The sequence below is a fragment of the Meles meles genome, chromosome X (assembly GCF_922984935.1).
Source record: "Meles meles chromosome X, mMelMel3.1 paternal haplotype, whole genome shotgun sequence".
Taxonomy (NCBI): Eukaryota; Metazoa; Chordata; class Mammalia; order Carnivora; family Mustelidae; genus Meles; species Meles meles.
In genome coordinates this window covers 50,348,089-50,370,963 of record NC_060087.1, presented here as the reverse complement: position 1 = coordinate 50,370,963, position 22,875 = coordinate 50,348,089, and the positions used below count along the sequence as shown (strand labels likewise).

Here is a 22,875-nt window from a genome sequence, read left to right as displayed (position 1 = left end):
TTTCACTGGATTGATAAATCCAGTCAGGCAGCCAGCCAGGGAGCCATCCAGTAAACATTTTTTTTTTTTTTTTTTAAACACCACGCTTAGCACTGGGAAGAGGTAGGGTGTTCATTTTGGTCTATACAGTGATGTACAGATTTAAGTTGCATTTAGCAGATAGATTGCTAGGTATTCCAGCACCATTTACCGAATGAACTTTCATTTCCTTATTATCTGGGAAGACGTCCTTGATTTCCCACAAATATCAAATGTAGAACTTATTTGTGCATACCAGGTTCTGCCTCTGGGCTTTCTATTTTGTTCCAGAGACCCAGTACCAGAATATTTAAATCACTGTGTCGTTAAACACGTTTTAATATCTGATAGGGCCAGTGTCTGCGCATTGCACTTTTTTTTTTTCCCTTTCAGGAACGTGTTCAGGCCCGCGGCAGGGGGCGGGGTCGCGCCTCCTCCGCGGCTCTGGTTCCAGTGGAGCCTCACGGACGCGGAGATGGAAAGCCCGAGGCTGCTCCCGGCTGGTGGGACACTACAGAGCGGCGGTGCTCGCAGCCCCGCGGGCGCCAGCCGGTTCCACGGCGGCCCTGACCCGCTGGCTGGCCAGGTCCCCGCGCGCCGCCTCCTGCTGCTCCGGGGCCCCCAAGATGGCGGGCCCGGGAGGCGGCACGAGGAGGCCCGCACGGCTTCACGGGGCCCGGGCCCGAGCCCGTTGGCCCCGAGGTTGGATCACTCTGGCGGCGGCGACAGCGATGACTTCTTCCTGGTGCTGCTGGACCCGGCGGGTGGCGACGTGGAGACCACGGGCGCCGGCCAGGCCGCAGGGCCTGTATGGAGGGAGGAGGCCGAGTCGGTCCCACAGCTCCAGCAGGGTGAGAGTGGCGCGAATCCCGCGGGCCGCCAGGCGCTAGGCCCTGGCTGCCAGTCCGCAGTCCCCGCCCCATCCCCGGCTGAGAACCCGATCCCCGCCCCAGGCCTGGGACCCGCCGCGGCCTTCACGGGCACGGTCACCATCCACAACCAAAACCTGCTGTTGCGCTTCGAGAACGGCGTCCTCACCCTGGCCACGCCTCCGCCGCCAGCCTGGGAGCCTGGGGTCGCGCCTGCCCCTCAGCCTGGGGGTCTGATGGCTCCGCAAGCGGGGGTCCCGCACGCCGCGCAGGCCAGCGACTGCCCAGAGCTGCCGCCCGACCTCCTGCTGGCCGAGCCGGCTGAACCGGCGCCCGCCCCAGCGCCTGAGGAGGAGGCAGAGGGCCGGGCCGCAGCCGAAAGTCCCCCCCGCAGGCCTCTGGGCCCAGGCCCGGGCGTGGTGCTGTACCTGTGTCCCGAGGCTCAGTGCGGACAAACCTTCGCCAAGAAGCACCAGCTGAAGGTGCACCTGCTGACTCACAGCAGCAGCCAGGGCCAGCGGCCCTTCAAGTGCCCCCTGGGCGGCTGTGGCTGGACTTTCACCACCTCCTACAAGCTCAAGAGGCACCTGCAGTCGCACGACAAACTGCGGCCCTTTGGCTGCCCTGCAGAGGGCTGTGGCAAGAGCTTCACCACGGTTTATAACCTCAAGGCACACATGAAAGGCCATGAGCAGGAGAACTCGTTCAAATGCGAGGTGTGCGAAGAGAGCTTCCCCACTCAGGCCAAACTCAGCGCCCACCAGCGCAGCCATTTCGAGCCCGAGAGGCCATACCAGTGCGCGTTTTCTGGCTGCAAGAAGACGTTTATCACAGTGAGTGCCCTGTTTTCCCATAACCGTGCCCATTTCAGGGAACAGGAACTTTTTTCCTGCTCTTTTCCTGGCTGCAGCAAACAGTACGACAAGGCTTGTCGCCTGAAAATTCACCTGCGGAGCCACACGGGTGAGAGACCTTTCCTTTGTGACTTTGACGGCTGTGGCTGGAACTTCACCAGCATGTCCAAACTCTTAAGGCACAAAAGGAAGCACGAGGATGACCGGAGGTTCATGTGCCCTGTGGAAGGCTGTGGGAAATCTTTCACAAGGGCTGAGCACCTGAAAGGCCACAGCATAACCCACCTGGGCACAAAGCCATTTGTGTGCCCTGTGGAAGGCTGCTGTGCCAGGTTCTCTGCTCGCAGTAGTCTTTACATTCACTCCAAGAAACACTTGCAGGACGTGGATACTTGGAAAAGCCGTTGCCCAGTCTCTACTTGTAATAAACTCTTCACATCCAAGCACAGCATGAAGACCCACATGGCCAAAAGGCACAACCTTGGCCAGGATCTCTTAGCTCAGCTAGAAACTGCAAATTCTCTTACCCCCAGCAGTGAACTTACCAGCCAGGGACAGAGTGATCTCAGTGATGCAGAGCTAGTGTCTCTCTTCTCTGATGTGCCTGGCAGTAGTTCTGCAGCAGTGCTGGACACAGCATTGGTGAACTCTGGAATCTTGACTATTGATGTGGCTTCTGTGAGTTCAACTCTGGCAGGAAGCCTCCCTGCTAATAATAATAATTCCTTGGGGCAGACTGTGGACCCTCGGGCCTTGATGGCTACTAGTGACCTTCCTCAAAGTCTGGATACCTCTCTGTTTTTTGGAACGACAGCCCCTGGCTTTCAGCAGAGTCCCTTAGATATGGATGATGTTCCAAGTCTAAGTGTGGGGCCATTGGCATCTCTGGGCTCTTTGGCTATGAAAAACTCGAGTCAAGAGCCCCAAGCTTTGACCCCTAGCAGTAAGCTAACAGTGGACACAGATGCTCTGACTCCTTCAAGCACCCTTTGTGAAAACAGTGTCTCAGAACTACTGCCGCCAACCAAAGCAGAATGGAATGTACATCATGACTCCGACTTCTTTGGACAAGAGGAGGAAACCCAGTTTGGCTTCTCCAATACAGCAGGAAACCATGGTTCTCAGAAAGAAACAGATCTTATCACAGTGACTGGCAGCTCATTTTTGGTATGAACTAACTATTAATTCCTTGCCACGTGGCTTATTCTTATGAATTACACTCAATTTTTAGGATATTCTGGACTAAATGTTTAACTGCAGTCATTTCTTAGGGGTTTGAAAAAGAACAACACCCTGGGCTATAAGTTTGGAGATTTAAATTATGATCTTGACCCTGGATCTGTCAAATTGTGTGACCCTGAGCAAGTCACTTAACCTGTCTGAGCCTTAATTTCCTTATTTATAAAATGAGGTGGTTTGAATAGATGTTGTTTGTAAGGACTTTTCAGCTCTGTAATTCCTTGATGATAAGCTTATTTCCTTGTGAAAAAAAATTAGGACTTTTTTTAGTGATTGTGTTGCATGTGCTTTTTTCCCCACTTACATGATAGTGTAATGAACAGCCATGTGCTTAGCAGCCAAGTTCAACTATTATCAATTTGTAAATAATTTTGTTTATCTTATCTTCATTTTAATCCTCACCAAGAATTATTTTGGAACAAATACTATACTTTACCTCATTTCAACCCTAATTATTCTATATATAGTTCTGTAAAGTACAGTCTTTTTTGAAAAAAATTACAATTCCATTATCATACTTAAAGTTAACAGTAACTCCTTAATTGAAATAAATATCCAATCAGATTCCAATTTGCAATTGTCTCTTAAATGTTATTTATTTTTAATATAGAGTTCCAATAAATCTCTTAAGTGTCTTTTTCATTTGTGTTTCCCCTTTGTTTCTTATTTGCATTTTTATTTCTTTACGAAATAGGTTGTTTCACTAGTTGCAGTTACCACAATCTTAAATTTTTGTGATTACATCCTTGTGGTCTTAAGTTCATTTACCCTCTGTTTCCTTAATTTGGTAGTTGGAGCTAGAGACTTATCAGACTGGAAAATGATTTTGGGAAGAAGAAAATGTTCCTTAGGTTTTGTTGTATTCTTTTTATCAGGTGGTACCTATTGTTTGGTTCTCTCTCTTTTTGTGATATTTGCAGCTGCTGCTGATTGTATGCATTTATTGGTGATTACCTGTGTTTCTGATATCATGGGTGGTTCTTGTAGAATTACTATTAGTGGAGCAGGAAATTCTGTTTAAGGCATTTGTAAAAGTTTAATTGAAGCATTATTCAATGCCGGAATATTGTATTAAATAGTGATAGAATTAGCAATGAAAAAAGATAACAAAAATATATTGGCTATACTTGCCATTTATCATCCTGGCCTTTTTAAATGAGGGTAGGATTTGTTTTTGTTGAAGTTTTCAGCCAGAATTTTGACATGAAACAAGTCCAGGATCAAGTTTGCGTGGGATAAGTGGCCTTGAATAAATGAGTCTCACTAAGCCTGAGTTTCCTAGCTGTTAGATGATCATAGCAATGCACACACATAGCTAACACACTTTAGGCTTTTCTTCTTTTCCAGTTTTTAATATGTAAGGAAAAGAATTGTGTTTTTTGGCATATTTTGATGAATATAATTTATATATACATATATGTAAATTATATATATATACAGATAGATAGATAGATAGATATAGATATATAAATTACCCTCTCAGGCCTTCCTGCTGTAAGGAAGAAATTGAGATATTTAATCCTATACATGTTTAAACAATAAATTTCGTGAGGGTTAGAGTGAGGCAGGATAGGGAATCTGTATTTTCTCCACTGAATAATTCCTCACCTTTCACGAATTTCTGTGGGGAAATGCCAGGAGTGGAGACATTGCTCACAGGTATATCAGCAACCATTTCCCTTAGATCAGTTTTTCACCCTCTTTGCTCTGCTTCCAAAGTCAGACTTAGCTGTGATTATGGAGCCTTCTGTTGCATGAAGCTCTGATAATGGAGCAGTTTTCCTCCTTTCTGTGGTTTGGAGAGCTCATTGTTTGCATTTTCTCAGAGTTGGAAGGATAGAATGAATCTGATTATTATGTAAACTGTCTGTCTTATATGAGAGCAACTTTTGAATTTTGTGGAACATCTTCGCAACTGGTATCTTACTTGTTTTTCAGAACAACCCTGTGTGGTAGTTTTGGCAAATTTACTGGACTCACGACAGTTTAGCCAACTTACATTCCAAATGGGCTTTGGCTAGTGACTATACATAGTTCTATACATAGTTCTATACATTTTCTAGGGGCTATACATAGTTCTATACATAGCGGAAAACAAAGAAGAGAAATTATTTTGACCTCTCCTTTTCCACTCATCCAACTTCCATGATTCATTCCAGTGTCAAAACTAGCTGCTGTTTCAGACTTTAATTGATTTCTATTACTTACTGCTTAACTGCTCCATTCCCTTGCATGTGCATGTGCATTCCTGTCTTTGCTGTCCTTTCTTTTTCTTATTTTTTTTAATGGATAGTTATGTTGCCCCTGTTTTCTCATCTTAGATAATACTGTGTGTAACATACACACACATATATATGTCTCAGATGATAAATGAGATTATTTTCTCCATTGTTCAGATGAGAAGTAGATTTCTGTTTCATTGTTTAAAAGTTTTTGCCACAGAGTTTGACTAACTAATGCTTTCTTAATTGCTCTAGTGTACTAGTCCAGTAGTGTTTGCACGTGAATGTCTATGGATGACAGTTATTGTCGCACTTTGGCAGTGCACTAAAAATTTGCCAGTTGAAATGTTTCTGTTCTGTGTGTGGGTATACACATATACACACACATATATTTTTTAAGTGGTTGTATTCGTTTAGTGAAAAAATAGTCATACTTTTGTAAATCAGAAATGTTCAGAATGTTATTGTCCACTCATTCAACAGTTTTCTCCCTTTACTTTGAAATATTTGTATTTATAAAGTACATTTCAAAAATACTGTCACTCATTAAGTTCTCTTAAATAGACCACTATTTTTCATGTCCAGAAGATACATGTGTCAGGCATTGAAATGAATGCACAAGTAGCAAACAGCAAATAAATTATTTAAACACCAAGAGAATTTAATACTGTGACTTTCTTTTTTTAATTCCTTAAACCAACTTTCTCCCACTAAAAAACCATAAAAATTTTCTTATTTATTGCTGTAATTTTCAAAGAATAAATGTTACTTTTTTCAAAAATAAAAGCTTTTATTTGTCCATGGGCTAACAGAGTTTCACTGAACAAATTTGTTCAAATGATTTATCTTTCAACACCATTTTCTATAAAAATGGTGGACCTCTTTATACTTTCAAGGTGAGAAATCTAGTTTTTGTTGATGGTGACATAAAGTTGCCATTACTCCATTTAAATATTGGCACATGTTTTATTTAATCCTATATCCTTTGTTTTGCTCTTCATTCTTCAGTTCATTAAAAAATCTTGCCAAAAATAAGTCTTGCCAAAAAAATTAATAAAATCTTGTCAATTAAAAACACAGCAACATGATGGCTTAAAAAGAGGTCTGCTTCTGGGGGGCTCGGTTGATCATGTTGATTGTAAATTAAAATGTATATTGGCATTGGCATTTTTACAAATTAGTATAATTAATATAACATAAAACCTGAGTAACAGGAGTAAAACATGGGTAGATTATGAAGTTTATTTGTCTCGGTGACCTAAACTCTTCATGTTCTTTTCCAGGAAACATATAAGAAGGCAATTGGTCAGCCGGAGTTTCCATTGTATTTATTTCACATTAACAAATACTTACTAAGCATCATTGTGCAAAAAACAACATAACATATTGAGGATTCTATGATAAGAATAATATGCAATTCTGACCTTTAAGGAGATCACAGTTGGTAGGAGGAGAGAGAAAAACATTTTTTTAAAGAATTGGAGAACAGAAATTGGGTAAGTTTAATTTGGTACCAAAATGACTGAGAGGTGAATACACACACACACACACACACACACACACACACACACACCACACACACAATCAATAAGGACAATGAGGAATTTATTCTGGGCACAGATGAAAACCTGTGAACAAGTTTTAATAGAGGAGTCAGATCATGAAAATGATGTCTTAGAAAGGTTAATGTAATGGAGATGTACAGTATGAATTAGGCGGGAGAAACTGGAATAGGAGAATCAGTGAAAAAAGCTTTTGCAGCAATTTAGGTGTAATATAATGAAGCATAAAGCCTGGGCTAGAGTGGTATCAGTGGGAAGTGAAAGGAACTATCAATATTGAAGAAGTTTTCAAATTGAGGAAAGAATATTTCTTAGTGCCTCATTGGGGAGATAGATGATGACAGATAACATTAGAGTGAGACTGAGAGAAATCAGAAGTGATAACTCAGGTATCCTTGGGGACTGTAATAATAACATTTTTACTCACTGAGTTAAGAGTTTAACCCTTAAGCAAGAGTTTTCAGAATTAAGTATGGAAAGATGGTGTTTAGTTAAATGCTAATTGATATATCATAGTTATCCCTGCATAAGCTATACATATTGTAGGTTCTCCACTTTCTAGACAACAACAGAGAGTCACTTCTTCAGGTTCCTTCAGGCATGCTTAAAACTAACTATATAGTTCTATTCTTTTTACTTCCCTTTCAATTACCAGAGTCCTCCTTATCTTGTCTTGAATAATGGAGATCTGCACTAATCAATATGGCAACTACTAGTCATATGTGGCTACTGAGCAGTTAAAATGTGGTTACTGTGACTGAAAGACTGGATTTTTAATTTAATTAATTCAAATTTAAATGCTGAAGAAGTTTAAAATAGTTTCCTGTTAAGTATAATTTCACTGTTTTAGTAAGGTTAAATTTCACTTTAACCGTTGACAATTTTGCATCTGAATTAAGATGTGCTGTAGAATACAAACCAGATTTTATTAGTTTAAAAATATTTCATGAGTATATGTATATTGGTTACAAATTGAATAATATTTGAATTTATTGAGCTTTATTGACAATGTTATAAGACATTTAAAGTGTACATTATAGTGGTATGTATAATTATGAAAGGATTCCCACCATCTAGTTAATTAACACATCCATCACCTCACATTTTTACTTATTTGTAGTGAAAACATTTTATTTTAAATATATTTGCTCAAAGAAAATGTAATGTTAAAATTAATTTTAGCAGTTTATTTCTTATTTTTTTAATTTTTATTATTTATTTATTTTTTCTGCTTTTTTTATTATGTTTAGTTAGCCAACATATAATACATCATTTGTTTTGATGTAGTGTACAATTCATTAGTTGCATATAACATCCAGGGTTCCTCACTACATGTGCTCTCCTTAAGAACCATCTAGAGGTGGGGAGCAGAAGAACGAGAGGGAGAACATCTTAAGTTTGCTCCATGCCAAATCTTTGACTTGAGATATTCTAGAAGTGATCCTAGAGATTTTATATTTTCCTTTTTCATTTTATTAATGAGAAAAAGTATTAAAGCCTATACTTTTGTATGTGAAATTTATTTTCTTATTATAATAATGAAGGCAAAATTTAATTTCTGGAATAGTAGGGACATTATTTTGAAAGTAACTTCATTTTATAGTCACACTAACTGGAAGGAAGGAGATAGTAATTCATTTCATGTAACATTTGAGGCTTAGACCTAAACATGAAATAATTTAAAAGTTCACTAGTACACTAGGGTATGTGTGTGTGGGGGGGTTGGGGGGGTTGTCCAGATAAATATGCATTTTAATTTCTAGGCAAAAATAGTAGCTTAACACTTTCAGTCTGTCCCAAATTAGCATAGCTTTCTTTAGTGATGAGCAACTTAAGTGTTCAAGATGTAAAACATTGACATAAAGTAATAAAAACAAGCAGGATTTAAATGTTAGACATTCTACTTGTAGCATAATTGCAAAAGAATGTCATTTTATTTTAAATAAGACTAACCTCCTTCTTCTGTTTATAATATAGAGTGGGGAGATAACTTCAGGGTGAGATTTGGCTCACTGACAGAAGGAAACTGGCCATATGTCTGCTTGGACACTGGCCAGGACAACCCTAGTGGAAATTCCAGTAAACAGAGTAGCAGCAGTTCATCCCAAGCTATTTCAAACTTTAGCTGACACCACAATGAGTCATTTCCTGTTCAAGGTGGCTGCATCACTTACTTAACACCAACTGGAGTCAAGCCTTAGTACTTGCTATTTCTAGCAAGATTTAACATGTCACCTTAAATTCACAAAGGTTGTGGCTTCCTGGAACTAATTATTAATTATTATGTTACAATTTTGACAGTGATTCAGATTCATGCCTTAATGATAATAGTAAAAAGTTCATGTCAATATTTAATTATTTGACTCCATTTAAATTTTTTTTCACTGAATCAAATTTTCTTTTATGTGGAGCATATTTTTCCACATTATTTGAGTATATTGCAATCATTTTGTGTGCTGCAAGCAATAAAAATTAGAACTCTGTTAAAATAAATATTTAGAATTGTAGTCTTAGAATATTGGGAACTTTGAAAATGGAGACAGTTAGTCAGGCTTCCCTCCATTTACAAATAGTGCGAAATCTCTTGGGAAAATTTGAGTAAGACATTTAGTGAATGTTGTAACTAAGATCAACTTTATAGAAAAAAGTCAGTTGAATTTATCATTTTAAATTATCCATTTATATTTATCAAGTTGGCCTCTGAATATAACTCACATGCTGTAAGAACATAGAGATATCTATTTTAACAAAAAAAATCATCTAAAATACCATAAATGACTCTTAATCTCACAAAACAAACTGGGGGTTGCTGGGGGGAGGTGGGATTGGGAGAGGGGGAGCGGGCTATGGACATTGGGGAGGGGAGGCGAACCATAAGAGACTATGGACTCTGAAAAAGAACCTGAGGGTTTTGAAGGGTCAGGGGTGGGAGGTTGGGGGAACAGGTGGTGGGTAATGGGGAGGGCACGTTTTGCATGGAGCACTGGGTGTTGTGCAAAAAGAATGAATACTGTTACGCTGAAAAAATAAATAAAATGGAAAAAAAAATAAAATATCAGGTCATTTTTAAATTTTCAAGGAACTTCCATACTGTTTTCCAGAGTAGGTGCTCCAGTTTCCATCCCTGCCAACAACATCTCCTTTCCCTGCATCCATGCCAACACCTGTTGTTCCTTTTGTTCTTAATTTTAGCCATTCTGGCCAGCATGAGGTGATATCTCACTGTACTATTGATTTGTTATTTCCCTGATGGTCAGTGATGTTGATCATCTTCTGATGTGTATGTTAGCCATCTGCATGTCTTCTTTGGAAACATGTTTATTCATGTCTTCTGCCCATATTTTTAACTAGATTCTTTCACTTTGTTTAATTTAAATTCAATTAGCCAACATATAGTACATCAGTAGTTTCAGATGTAGAGTTCAGTTATTCATCTATTGCATATTAACACCCAGTGCTCATCATATCGCATGCCCTCCTTAATGCCCATCACCTATACCCCATTCCCCCACCCACCTCCCCTCCATCAACCCTCAATTTGTTTCCTATAGTTAAAAGCCTCTCATGGTTTGGATCCCTCTCTGATTTCTTCTCATTCAGCTTTCCCTCCCTTCCCCTATGGTCCTTTGTGCTATTCCTTATATTCCACATATGAGTGAAACCATGGGATAATTGTCTTTCTCTGCTTGACTTATTTCACTTAGCATAATACCCTTCAGTTCCATCCACATTGATGTAAATGGTAAATATTCATCCTTTTGGATGACTGAGTAATATTACTTGGTGAAATACCACATCTTCCCTATCCATTCATCTGTTGATGGACATCTTGGCTCTTTTCACAGTTTGAATATTGTGGACATGGCTGGATTATTTCTTTTTTAAGTGTTGATTTTTATAAATTGTTTATAAATTTTGGATACTAACCCTTTATCAGATACATCATTTGCAAGTATCTTCTCCCATTATTAAGGTTGTTTTTTAGTTTTGTTGATTGTTTTCTTTGCTGTACAGAAGATTTTTATTTTGATGAAGTCCCAATAGTTTGTTTTTGGCTTTGTTTTTCTTGTGTCAGGAGACATAACTAGTAAGAATTTGCTACGGCTGATGTAAAAGAGGTTGCTGCCTGTGTTCTCTAGGATTTTTATGGTTTTCTGTTTCACATTAGGACTTTCATCCATCTTGAATTAATTTTTGTGTATGGTACAAGAAAGTGGTCCAGGTTGCTGTCCAGTTTTCCCAACACATTTTGTTAAAGAGACTGTCTTTTTTCCATTTGATATTTGTTCCTACTTTGTCAAAGATTAATTGACCATATAGTTATAGGTTTGTTTCTGGCTTTTATACTCTGTTCCCTTGAATTATATGTCTACTTTTGTGCCAGTAGTATACTGTTTTGATGACTACAGCATTGTAGTGTACCTTGAAGTGAGGAATTGTGATGACCAGAGCTTTGCTTTGTTGTTTTTTTTGTTTTTTTACAAGATTGTCTTGACTACCCAGGTTCTTATGGTTCCATACAAATTTTAGGACTGTTTGTTCTAGCTCTGTAAAGCATGCTGGTGGTATTTTGATAGGGATTGCATTAAACATTTGCATTGCTTTGAGTAATATAGACATTTTAGCAATATTTGTTCTTCCAATCTCATGGATTGCTCATGGCATGGAATGTTTTTCCAATTCTTTGTGTCATCTTCAATTTCTTTCATAAGTGTTCTATGGTTGTCGAGTTCAAATCTTTTACTTCTTCGGTTAGGTTTATTTCTAGGTATCTTACAAGTTTGGGTGCAATTATAAATGGAGTGGATTCTTTGATTTTTTTGCTGCTTCATTATTGTTAGATAGAAATGCAAATGGTTTCTGTGCATTGATTTTGTATCAGGTGATATTACTGAATTCATGTATCAGTTTTAGCAAGTTTTTGGTGGAGTATTTTGGGTTTTCTCTATAAAGTATCATGTCATCACAAGTAGTGAAAGTTTGACTTCTATCTTGCTAATTTGAATGCTTTTATTTCTTTTTGTTGTTGTTTTATTTCTTATTACTGAGACTAGGGCTTCCAGTACTATGTTAAGTAACAGTGGAATGAATGGATATCCCTGTCTTTTTCCTGACCATAGAGGAAAAACTCTCAGTTTTTCTCCAATGAGAATGATGTTAGTTGCGTGGCTTTCATATATGGGCTTTATTATGTTGACATGTGTTCCCTCTGTCCCTAAGTTGTTGAGGATTTTTATGAAGAATGGATGCAGGGGGAACCTCGGGCACTCAGTCAGTTAAGTGTTTGACTCTTGATTTTGACTCAGGTCATGATCTTGGAGTCTTGAGATAGAGCCCAACATTTGGCTCTACACTCAGTGGGCAGTGTACTTAGGATTCTCTCTCTCCCTCTTTCTCTTTCCCTCCCCCAACTCATGTGCTGTCTCTCTCTCTCTCTCTCAAATAATTAAATAAATTTAAAAAGAATGGATGCTGTATTTTGTCAAATGCTTTTTCTGCATCAACTGCGAGAATCATATGGTTCTTGTCTTTATTTTTATTAATATGATCTATCACATTGATTGATTTTCAATGTTAAACCACCCTTGCATCCCAGGAATAAATCCCACCTGGTTGTGATGAATAATCTTTTTAATGTTGTTGGATCCTATTGGCTAGTGTCTTGGTGAGTATTTTGGCATCCATGTTGATGGTCTGTAATTCTCCTTTTTGCTGGGGTCTTTGTCTAGTTTTGGGATCAAGGTAATGCTTGCCTCATAGAAAGAGTTTGGAAGTTTTCCTTCCATTTCTATTTTTTGAAACAGCTTCAGTAGAATAGGCATTATTTCTTCTTTAAAAGTTTGGTAGAATTCCCTTGGGAAACCATCTGGCCCTGGAATCTTGTTTTTTTGGGAGGTCTTTGATTACTGCTTCAATTTCCTTGCTGGTTATGGGTCTGTTCAGATTGTCTGCTTCTTCCTGTTTCAGTCTTGGTACTTTATAAGTATCTGTGAATGCACCCATTTCTTCCAGAGTGCTTAATTTGTTGGCATATTGTTGATCATAATATGTTTTAACAATTGTCTGTATTTCCTTGGTATCAGTCATGAGCTCTCTTGAACTGAGCAGAGAGCCTGATGCAGGGCTCGATCCCAGGATCCTGGGATCACGACATGACCTGAAGGCAGAGGCTTAACCCACTGAGCCATCCAGGCATCCCGGCTCCTTTCTCTTTTCTTTTGGATAAGTCTGGCCAGAGGCTTATTGATCTTATTAATTCTTTAAAAGAACCAGCTTTTATTTTCATTGATCTGTTCTAATGTTCTTCTGGTTTTTATTTCATTGACTTCTGGTCTAATCTTTACTATTGCTCTTCTCCATCTTGGTTTAGGCTTCATTTATTGTCTTTCTCCTATTCCTTTAGGTATAAGATTAGCTTGTGCATTTGGATTTTTTCTAATTTTTTGAGAGAGGCTTGTATTGCTATGTATTTCCCTCTTAGGACCGTCTTTGTTCTGTCCCAGAGGTTTTGAACAGATATGTTTTCATTTTCATTAGTTTCCATGAATTTTCAAGTTCTTTAATTTCTTGGTTGACCCATTCCTTCTTTAGTAGAATGCTCTTGAACCTCCAAGTGTTTGAGTTCCTTCCAAATTTATTCTTGTGATTGAGTTACAATTTCAAAGCAGTGTGGTCTAAAAATATGTAGGGAATAACCTCAGTATTTTGGTATCTGTTGACACCTGATTTGTGACCCAGTATGTGATCTATTCTGGAGAAAGTTCCACATGCACTTGAGAAAAATAAGTATTGTTTTGTTTTAGGATGGAATGTTCCTTTTTATTTTTCTTTAAAGATTTTATTTATTTATTTATTATTTTCTTTTTAAAATTAACATATAATGTATTATTTGTTTCAAGGGTACAAGTCTGTGATTCATCATTTTTACACAATACACAGTGTTCCCCATAACATATACCCTCCCCAATGTCATCACCCAGCCACCCCATCCCTTCCATCCTCCCTCCACTCCATCAACCCTCAGTTTGTTTCCTGGGATTAAGAGTCTCTTATGGTTTGTCTCCCTCTCTGGTTTCATCTTGTTTCATTTTTTCCTCTCTTCCCCTATGATCCTCTGCCTTATTTCTCAAATTCCACATATTAGTGATATCATATGAAAATTGTCTTTCTCTGATTGACTTATTTCACTTAGCATAATAACTTCTAGTTCCATCCATGTCATTGCAAATGGTGAAAGTTCATTTTTTGATGACTGAAGAATATTCCAGGGTGTGTGTGTGTGTGTGTGTGTGTGTGTACCATATCTTCTTTATCCATTCATCTGTTGATGTATATCTGGACTCTTTCTATAGTTTGGCTATTGTGGACATTGCTGCTATAAACATTGGGGTGCAGGTGATTCTTTGGATTATTGCATTTGTATCTTTGAGCTAAACACCCAGTAGTGCAATTACTGGGTCATAGGGTAGCTCTATTTTCAAATTTTGAGGAACCTCCATACTGTTTTCCAGAGTGGCTATACCAGCTTACATTTCCATCAACAGTGTAAGAGGGTTTCCCTTTCTCTGCATCCTTGCCAATATTTGTTGTTTCCTGTCTTGTTAATTTTAGCCATTCTGACTGGTGTGAGGTGGTATCTCACTTTGGTTTTGATTTGTGTTTCCCTGATGCCGAGTGATGTTGAGCACGTTTTCATGTGTCTCTTGGCCATTTGGATGTCTTCTTTGCAGAAACGTCTGTTTATGTCTTCTGCCCATTTCCTGATTGGATTATTTGTTCCTTGAATGTTGAGTTTGATAAGTACTTTATAGATTGCCGATACTAGCCCTTTATCTGATATGTCATTTGCAAATATCTTCTCCCATTCTGTCAGTTGTCTTTTGGTTTTGTTGACTGTTTGCTGTGTAAAAGCTTTTTATCTTGGGGTGCCTGAGTGGCTCAGTGGGTTAAGTCTCTGCCTTTGGCTCAGGTCATGATCTCAGGGTCCTGGGATCAAGCCCTGCATTGGGCTCTCTGCTCAGCAGGGAGCCTGCTTCCCCCACTCTGCCTACCTCTCTGCCTACTTGTGATCTCTGTCTGTCAAATAAATAAATAAATTCTTTTAAAAAAGGAAGCTTTTTATTTCAATGAAGTCCCAATAGTTCAAGGTCTATTATAATACTGTAATCATCAAGACAGGATGGTACTGGCACAAAAAGAGACACATAGATCAATGAACAGAATAGAGAGCCCAGAAATGGACCTATAGTCAACTAATCAATAAAACAGAAAAGAGTATCCAATGGAAAAAAGACAGTCTTTTCAACAAATGGTGTTGGGAAAATTGGACAGCCACATGAAGGAGAATGAAACTGGACCATTTCCTTATACCATACACAAAAATCAATTCAAGATGGAAGAAAATCCTAAATATGAAACAGAAAACCATCAAAATTCTAGAGGAGAACTCAGGCATCAACCTCTTTGAATTCAGCTGCAGTAACCTCCTCCTAGACACAGTGCCAAAGGCAAGGGAAGCAAGAGCAAAAAATGTGGTTGAATTCTACTTTCACTGCATTGAGAACAGAAAATATGCAGGGTAAGAACTCCATCTTTTTGTACTTGTTGAGGCCTAATTTATGACCTAGTATGTGACCTATTCTGGAGAGTGTCCCATGTACACTTGATAATAATGTGCATTCTCCTGCTTTAAGATGAAATGTTCTGTATATATCTGTTAAGTCCATCTGGTCCAACATGTCATTCAAACCCAGTACTTCACTGTTGATTTTTGCTTAGACAATCTGCCTATTGATGTAAGTGGGGTGTTAGAGTCATCTACTATTATTTTGTTATTATTAGTGGGCTCCTTTTTGTTTGTTATAAATTGTTTTCTATATGTGGGTGTTCCCAAGTTGGGGTTGTATTTATAATTTTTAGATTTTCTTGTTGAGTTGTCTCCTTTATTATGATATAAAGACCTTCTTCATGTCTTATTATAGTCTTTGGTAAAATCTAGAGTGTCTTTTATATGTATTGCTACTTGGGCTTTCTACTGATGTACACTTGCATGTTATTTGTGTCTCTATTCCCTCACTTTCAATCTGCAGGTGTCATTAGGGTAAAATGAGTCTCTTATAGGCAACCTATAGATTGTCTTTTTTTTTAATCCATTCTGACACCCTATTTCTTTTGATTGGAGCATTTAGTCCATTTATATTCAGAGTAATTATTGACATGTATTTTGTGCCATTTTATTGCTTGTTTTGTCATTGTTATCTAGATATTTTCTCTGTTCCTTTCTAATCTTGCTGCTTTTGGTCTTTCTTTCTTATTCAGAGCATTCCCTTTAATATTTCTTGCAGGAATGGTTTAGTGGTCATGAACTCCTATAGGTTTTGTTTGCCTGGGAAACTCTCTCTCCTCTTCTGAATGATAGCCTTGCTGGATAGAGTATTCTTTGTTTCAGATTTTTCCCATTCAGCACATTGAATATATCATGCCACTTTCTTCTTGTTTGCCAAGTTTCTGCAGAGAGATCTGCAGCTCGAGTTATGGGTCTTTGTAAGTTAGGGACTTCCTAGACTTGGTGCTTCAGAATTGTTTTTCATTATTACTATATTTTATAAATTTTCATTGTAATACATCTTGTTGTTGGCCTGTTTTTTGTTGACTTTAATGTCAGTCTCTGTGACTTCTGAATTTGGATGTCTTTTTCCTTCCCAAGATTAGAGATTTTTTTCAGCTGTTATTTCCTCAGATATACCTTCTGCCCCCCTTTCTGAATCTCTCTTCTTCTTCTGGGATTCCAATGATATTAATGGTATTATGTTTGGTGGAGTCACTGAGTTCCCTAAGTCTATTCTTATGGTCCATAATTCTTTCTTTTTTTGGCTGCTGTATCCTTCAGGCCAGTCATCTGCAGATGCTCTCCTTGCCTGCAGTGGGCAGTGTTTGGAACTTGCTCAGAGTGTGGTGAGTTTTTCTGGGTGTGCTGTGGTCTGCTTGTTAACTGAGGCCTAATGCTACTTCCACTAGAACTGAAGCCTTGCAGAACTTTCTGTTCCTGAGACATGATGTGTGCAAGGGTTCCTGCTGGTCTTCTGGGAGAAGGAGTCTGTTTCACTGAGACTTTGCCACACTTGCCTGAGGAAAGCCAGCATAGTGCTGGGGGTCAGGACTTGGTGTCAGTATTAGGGACCCAGTGTAGGTACTGTGTTATTTACTGAAGCTGGTTTATGCTGAGGGGTGGGGAAGTGTGGCACCAGCCTACTCCTTCTTCCCTGGAGAAGGGTCTCTGTTCATGCTGCCCTCAGGAAAGCACCCCCCCCCCACAGAAGAGTGAAGAATTTTCACTTATGTGTCCCAGGCATTTTTCAGGACACTGAATTCATGCTGTGTATCTCTGGGTTCCTTGCCTGCCTGAGGCAGTACATTGCACTTTGTGCTCTATCCAAGCCAAGCCTTCTGACTTTTAAAACTTCAAATATTAGACATGTGCTGTGATGGCTGACTGTACTTGGCGTTCTGGGTTGGTATCTTAGTGCAGTGAGATGGATGCAGGTTTGACTTAGAAGCACAGTTGTGCCAGAATACAGGGGCATGGGAATGGGAGCAAGTAAGCCAAACAACAGATATTCAAGTGAGAAACCCTCATCAGGTGTGTCTGAACCGATGCTGAAGGGTGGGGAAGGGCAATGGTGCCCAAAGGCTTTTTGTCCCCAGAAAGTAATTTCTGTGAAGGCTGATTTTCACAGGTGCACTCCAGGAAGAAGGAACAGTCTCTCCCCTGTGCACCTTAGATGTTCCTCAGATCACAGTGTCTGGTCTGGGGTTGTTTGTCTGACTTCTCTCCAGGATTAAGCAGTACTCTCAGGGCTCTATCACAGCCAAGTCCTCTGACCTTTAAAAATCCAGTCTTCAAGGAGCACCTGGGTGGCTCAGTCAGTTGAGTGTCTGACTCTTGATTTTGGCTCAGACCATAATCACAGGGCTATGGGCTCCTTGCTCAGTGTTGAGTCTGCTTGTCCCTCTCCCTCTGCTCCTCCATCTCTCTCTCTCGCTCTCTCTCTCTCTCTCTCTCTGTGTGTGTGTGTGTGTTTGTCTCGTTCTTAAATAAATAAATAAATAAATTTATTCCAGTCTTCAAGCCCTGCTGGATGGAAAAAAAGATCAGATGCTCTTGTTGTCCCAGACAATAGCTTTGGGGAAATGTTCTCCTGGTGTGTTTCCATTTGTGTTCTTCTGTCTCTCACCTTTCTCCATGACCAGGGCTCCCCCCTCCCTTTGCAGCATTCACAGTTCGTTTCTTCCCTAAACCAAGTCTCTTTGTACCTTTCTTTTTTTTTTTTTTTTTTTTTTTTTTTTTTTAAGATTTTATTTATTTATTTGACAGTGAGAGAGAGAGATCACAAGTTGCAGAGAGGCAGGCAGAGAGAGAGAGAGAGAGAGGGAAGCAGGCTCCCTGATGAGCAGAGAACCCGATGCGGGACTCGATCCCAGGACCCTGAGATCATGACCTGAGCCGAAGGCAGCAGCTTAACCCACTGAGCCACCCAGGCGCCCCTCTTTGTACCTTTCTTGATGTGACCTTTTCTCTCTCTCTAGTTATGCAGTTTCTTCTGTCAGTCCCCATGTAGATTTATTATGTATTCAGAATGATTTTTTTTTCTTTTTTGGTATTTATCTAGTTGTGTTCAAGGGACAAGACAAACCTGGGTCCTCCTTCTGTACCACCATCTCTCAAGGGGAAAACCTGATACAAGTGAGTAGCACTCTCTTTTTCAATGGGCCTGGCAATCCCTTCCCCCACCTAAATATACTGGGTAGCACCTGGACAGGGGGATCCAACACAACAAACACCCATCTATGGAGCATCTCTGCACTGGCTAGAGTGAATGTTGCTCTATTCAGGAATTACTTAATATCGCCAGTTAGATCTTCAAATGAAAAAAAAAAAAATCCACTTGGGAAGAGTTCTTTGCTCTTGGGCCCAAGAACCACCTTCCTACCCAGATAGACCAGGGGACCTTACTGTAACAGTAAGGAGAATTGTTCCACAAAAAGCAGCTTAACCAAGAAATGCTCTATTTGCCCTACCAAACCCAGGCTCCCTATCTGTATGGGGATACGAGACATCTGGCCTCATAACACCAGCAGTAGTCTTCATAAAATAAGCAGCTAGATGCAGCTTACAGGTAATCCCTATCCCATAAACCCGAGACTCCCTTCATAAACTTACAGTTTATGGACTTACAGGAATAGAGGCAGCCCAGGCTCAGGAAATTCTTTCTATCCTCTCAGGGATTGCAAGCTGGGATTAGAGGGAAACACGATTGCACCAGATGTACCAAACAGAAAAAAAATAGAATGCTAAAAGCTCTTATTAATTTGTTCTTCAAAAGTCACTCTACAAAGCATGCCAGAATCTGCATGTTAAACCTAAACAGAGTGACTGTCTACTAAAGTAAAGGATTTAAATAAAACTCAGAATCTTCTAACACCCAAATATTTAGAATATAATTGAAAATCTCCTGTCATACTAAAACCTAAGAAAATTATGACTTGAATGAAAAAAGATAATCAAATGACAGAAACAATGAGATTAATCAGATATTGGTATTATCTTACAAAAAAAATTTTAAAGATTTTATTTATTTATTTGACAGACAGAGATCACAAGTAGGCAGAGAGGCAGGCAGAGAGAGAGAGGGGGAAGCAGGCTCCCTGCTGAGCAGAGAGCACAATGCAGGGCTCAATCCCAGGACCCCGAGATCATGACCTGAGCTGAAGGCAGAGGCTTAACCCACTGAGCCATCCAGGTGCCCTCCAACTCTTGATTTCAGCTCAGTCATGATCTCAGTGTTGTGGGACTGAGCCCTGCATCAGGCTCTATCCTGGGTGTGGATCCTGCTTAACCATCTCTCTCTCCCTCTCCTTCTGCCTATCTTTCTCTTAAAAAAAAAAAAAGAAGCAATCCTAAAAATGCTTCAATGAGCAATTATTAATCTTCATGAAACAAATAAAAAATGGGAATCTCAGCAAAGACCTGGAAGTTATTTAAAAAGAACCAAATGTAAATTATATAACTGAAAAATACAGTAACATAAATGTCACAGCACAGGCTCAATGGTACAGTGCAGATAACAGGATTAATAAACTTGAGAACAGATCGATAGAATTTAACAACCTCAAGATAGTGAGTAAATAGCTGAAAATAAATGAAGATAGTTTAAGGCTCTGCCCAATAATAACAAAATGTCCTGTGTTCATAATCAGAATCCCAGAAGAAGAGAAAATGAGAGGGATTGAATGCATACATATTTGAAGAAATAAAAATTGAAAATGTCCCAAATTTTGCAAAAGACAACAAGGAACAATTTCAAAAATAGTTTTTGAATATAAGAAATAATAGAGATTTCCCATATACTTTCACTCAGCCCAGTGGCAAAGCATTGCAAAAAATAGGTCTATATTTCAACTGAAAAATTGACATGGATGCAATCCACTAATATTATTTAGATTTCCCTGGCTTACATAAATTTATTGGTGTGTTTATGTGAACTAAGTGCTGTGCAATGTCATAACATATGTAGGTCCATATATCACCCAGTACAGTGAAGATACAGAAGAGTTTCATCACAAGTATTCACCTCCCCCAGATCTTTAAAGCCTGGAAATCACTAATGTCTACTCCATTTCTCTAATTTTCTTCTTTCAAGAATGTTTGCAAATTAAACCATACAGTATACAAACTTTTGATATTGGCTTTTCTCACTCAGCATAATTTCCTAGAGTTTTATCCAAGTTGTGGCATGTATCAACATTTCATTACTTGTTATTGATGAGTATTATTCCATGACATGGTTGCTCCAGCTTTTAACCATTTATCCATTGAAAGACTTATGTGTCATATTCAGTTTTTGGTTAGTATGAATAAAGCTAGTATACACATTGGATTACAAGTTTTTGTATATACATAGCTTTTCATTCCTCTGGAATATATGCTCAAGAGTGCAATCACTGAATTGTGTCATAATTACATGTTTAGTTTTATAAGAAACTCCCAAAATGCTTTCTAGATTGGCTGTACCATTTTATTTCCATTTTACATCTTTAACAGCAATGAATGACTTACCAGGTTTTCTACATCCCTGTCAGTGTTTGGTGTTGCAACTTTTTTACTTTAGCCATTCTGATGGATGTATAATAATCTATTTTTATTTTAAATTGTATTTCACTAATTGATGACAATAAAAATTGTTCAAGGGTTTATTTACTATCTGTATGTCTTCTTTGAATTGTTTCTTAGTATCTCTTGTTTATTTCCAGTTATTTTTTGTGGGTTTTTTTGTTCTTGTTGAATTTTGAATTGTTTCTGTATTTTGTATACACCTTGGATAATTACTCTTTAACACATACGTGATTTGTTGCCTAAACGGTAATCTATATGAAGTTTGTCTTTTCACCTTCTTTACAGTGTCTTCCAGATATAAAAAGCTTTTGATTCTGATAAAGTATAACTTATCAATTTTCCCCTTTATATATTTTGCTTTTGGTGTCAAGTCAGAGAACTCATCACCTGATCATAGATCCTGAATACTTTCACTTATTCTTTCTTCCTTAAGTGGCTTATATTTCTAGTTTAGGTCAAGGTTCATAGTTTGTTGAAAGGGCTATCTTTCCTCTGCTGAGCCACTTTTGCACTTTCTTCAAAAATGAAGGAGAGAGGAAGATAGTGGTAGAGTAGAAAGACTCTAGACTTGTTTCATCCCATGAATACAATTAGATAACTATCAAATCATCCTAAACACACAGGAATTGTCCTGAAGACTGGAACAACAAACTCCACAACTAAAGGGAGAGAAGATGTGACAGTGGAGAAGGTAAGAAGTGTGGAGAGGTGGTTTGCAGTAGAAACAGATCACAGGTGCTACTGAGGGGAGGGAGCTGTGGTCAGGGAGAATAGTGAGAGAGAGGTGCATACAGGGGAATGTGTAATGAGGTTTCTCCAAAAAACATTGGCTTTGAAAACAAGAAGGGCTGAATTTTTTGAGTTGTTGCAACCAGTTGGGCTTAAATCCTGAAGTTTTACGGGTGAGTGAATTTGGCTAGGATGGCACCGAGTGCACTTCCCAGCACCTTAAGAGAGGTCAGACAACCCAGGGACAGACAATATGGAAACAGCTATTTGAAGAATTCCTGGAGCACACAGAGATGAGGTTATTCACTCTCCTAGAATCATGTCACCGAGCAGCAGTATTCAGGGAGATGCCTTTATGGGAACAAAGAAGGTGTCTGGTGCCATATACCACCCCACCTGCAGCATAAAAACATAGACACTGGAGAAGGTAGAAGAGCACAGATACTGGCTGCTTAACATGTTTATATGAAGGCACAACCGCCCGTGCTTTGGCAGGACTGCCCTTCTCACTTAAGCTTGCCTCAGTCACAGCATAGAAAGCTCATTCCCCAGAATATCAGTACTCGCTACTGTCCACACCATATCTCCTGGCCAGAGCATTCTTTAGGGCCTCACTTCTGGTAGAAGTAATGCCAGATTTCATTTCAAAAGCAGACCAGAACACACTTAGGTAAAAATAATGGCATTCAGGCCAGGAAACAGAAACTGCCCACAGCAAGCAAGGAAAGCATCAGCAGAGTAGAAGCCTGAAGGATAGACAGAAAGAAACAAACAAACAAAACAACCCAAAACAACATAACACATGCACCACACACTGAAGATACTTCCTAAAGCACCAGGGTTAGGACACTTCATGGCCTCTTCCTCATAAAGCCATTACTTCCAAGAGCAAGAGACATAACTGGCTTTTCTAATACAGAGGAAGAGGCAGAAACTTAGACAAAATGAAAAGATGGAGTGATTTATCACAAATGAAAGAACAAGATGAGGCCATAGCCAGAGATCTAAGTGAAACAGATCTAAGTAACATGCCTAATGGAGAACATATAGCAATAATCATAAGGACAATCAATGGACTTGAGGAAAGAATAGAAGACATCAGGGAAAACCTTACCACAGAGATAAAAGAATTAAAATGAATTGATAATAGATGAAGTGTGCAATAAATGATATTGGAAACAGGCTTGTTACAATGAAGAACAGGCTGGG

General features: G+C 39.2%; 1 protein-coding gene across 1 annotated transcript; it reads left to right on the top strand.

Moving 5' to 3' along the window:
* Positions 1–493: 493 nt before the first annotated feature.
* Positions 494–3,557, top strand: ZXDB (zinc finger X-linked duplicated B). Its single transcript, XM_045996053.1, has one exon. The coding sequence runs from the start codon at positions 494–496 to the stop codon at positions 2,912–2,914; it is 2,421 nt and encodes an 806-aa protein (XP_045852009.1). The 3' UTR covers positions 2,915–3,557.
* The last annotated feature ends 19,318 nt before the right edge of the window (positions 3,558–22,875 follow it).

Coding starts and splice junctions, on each gene's coding strand:
- ZXDB (XM_045996053.1), top strand. CDS start 494: ATGGAAAGCCCGAGGCTGCTCCCGGCTGGTGGGACACTACAGAGCGGC.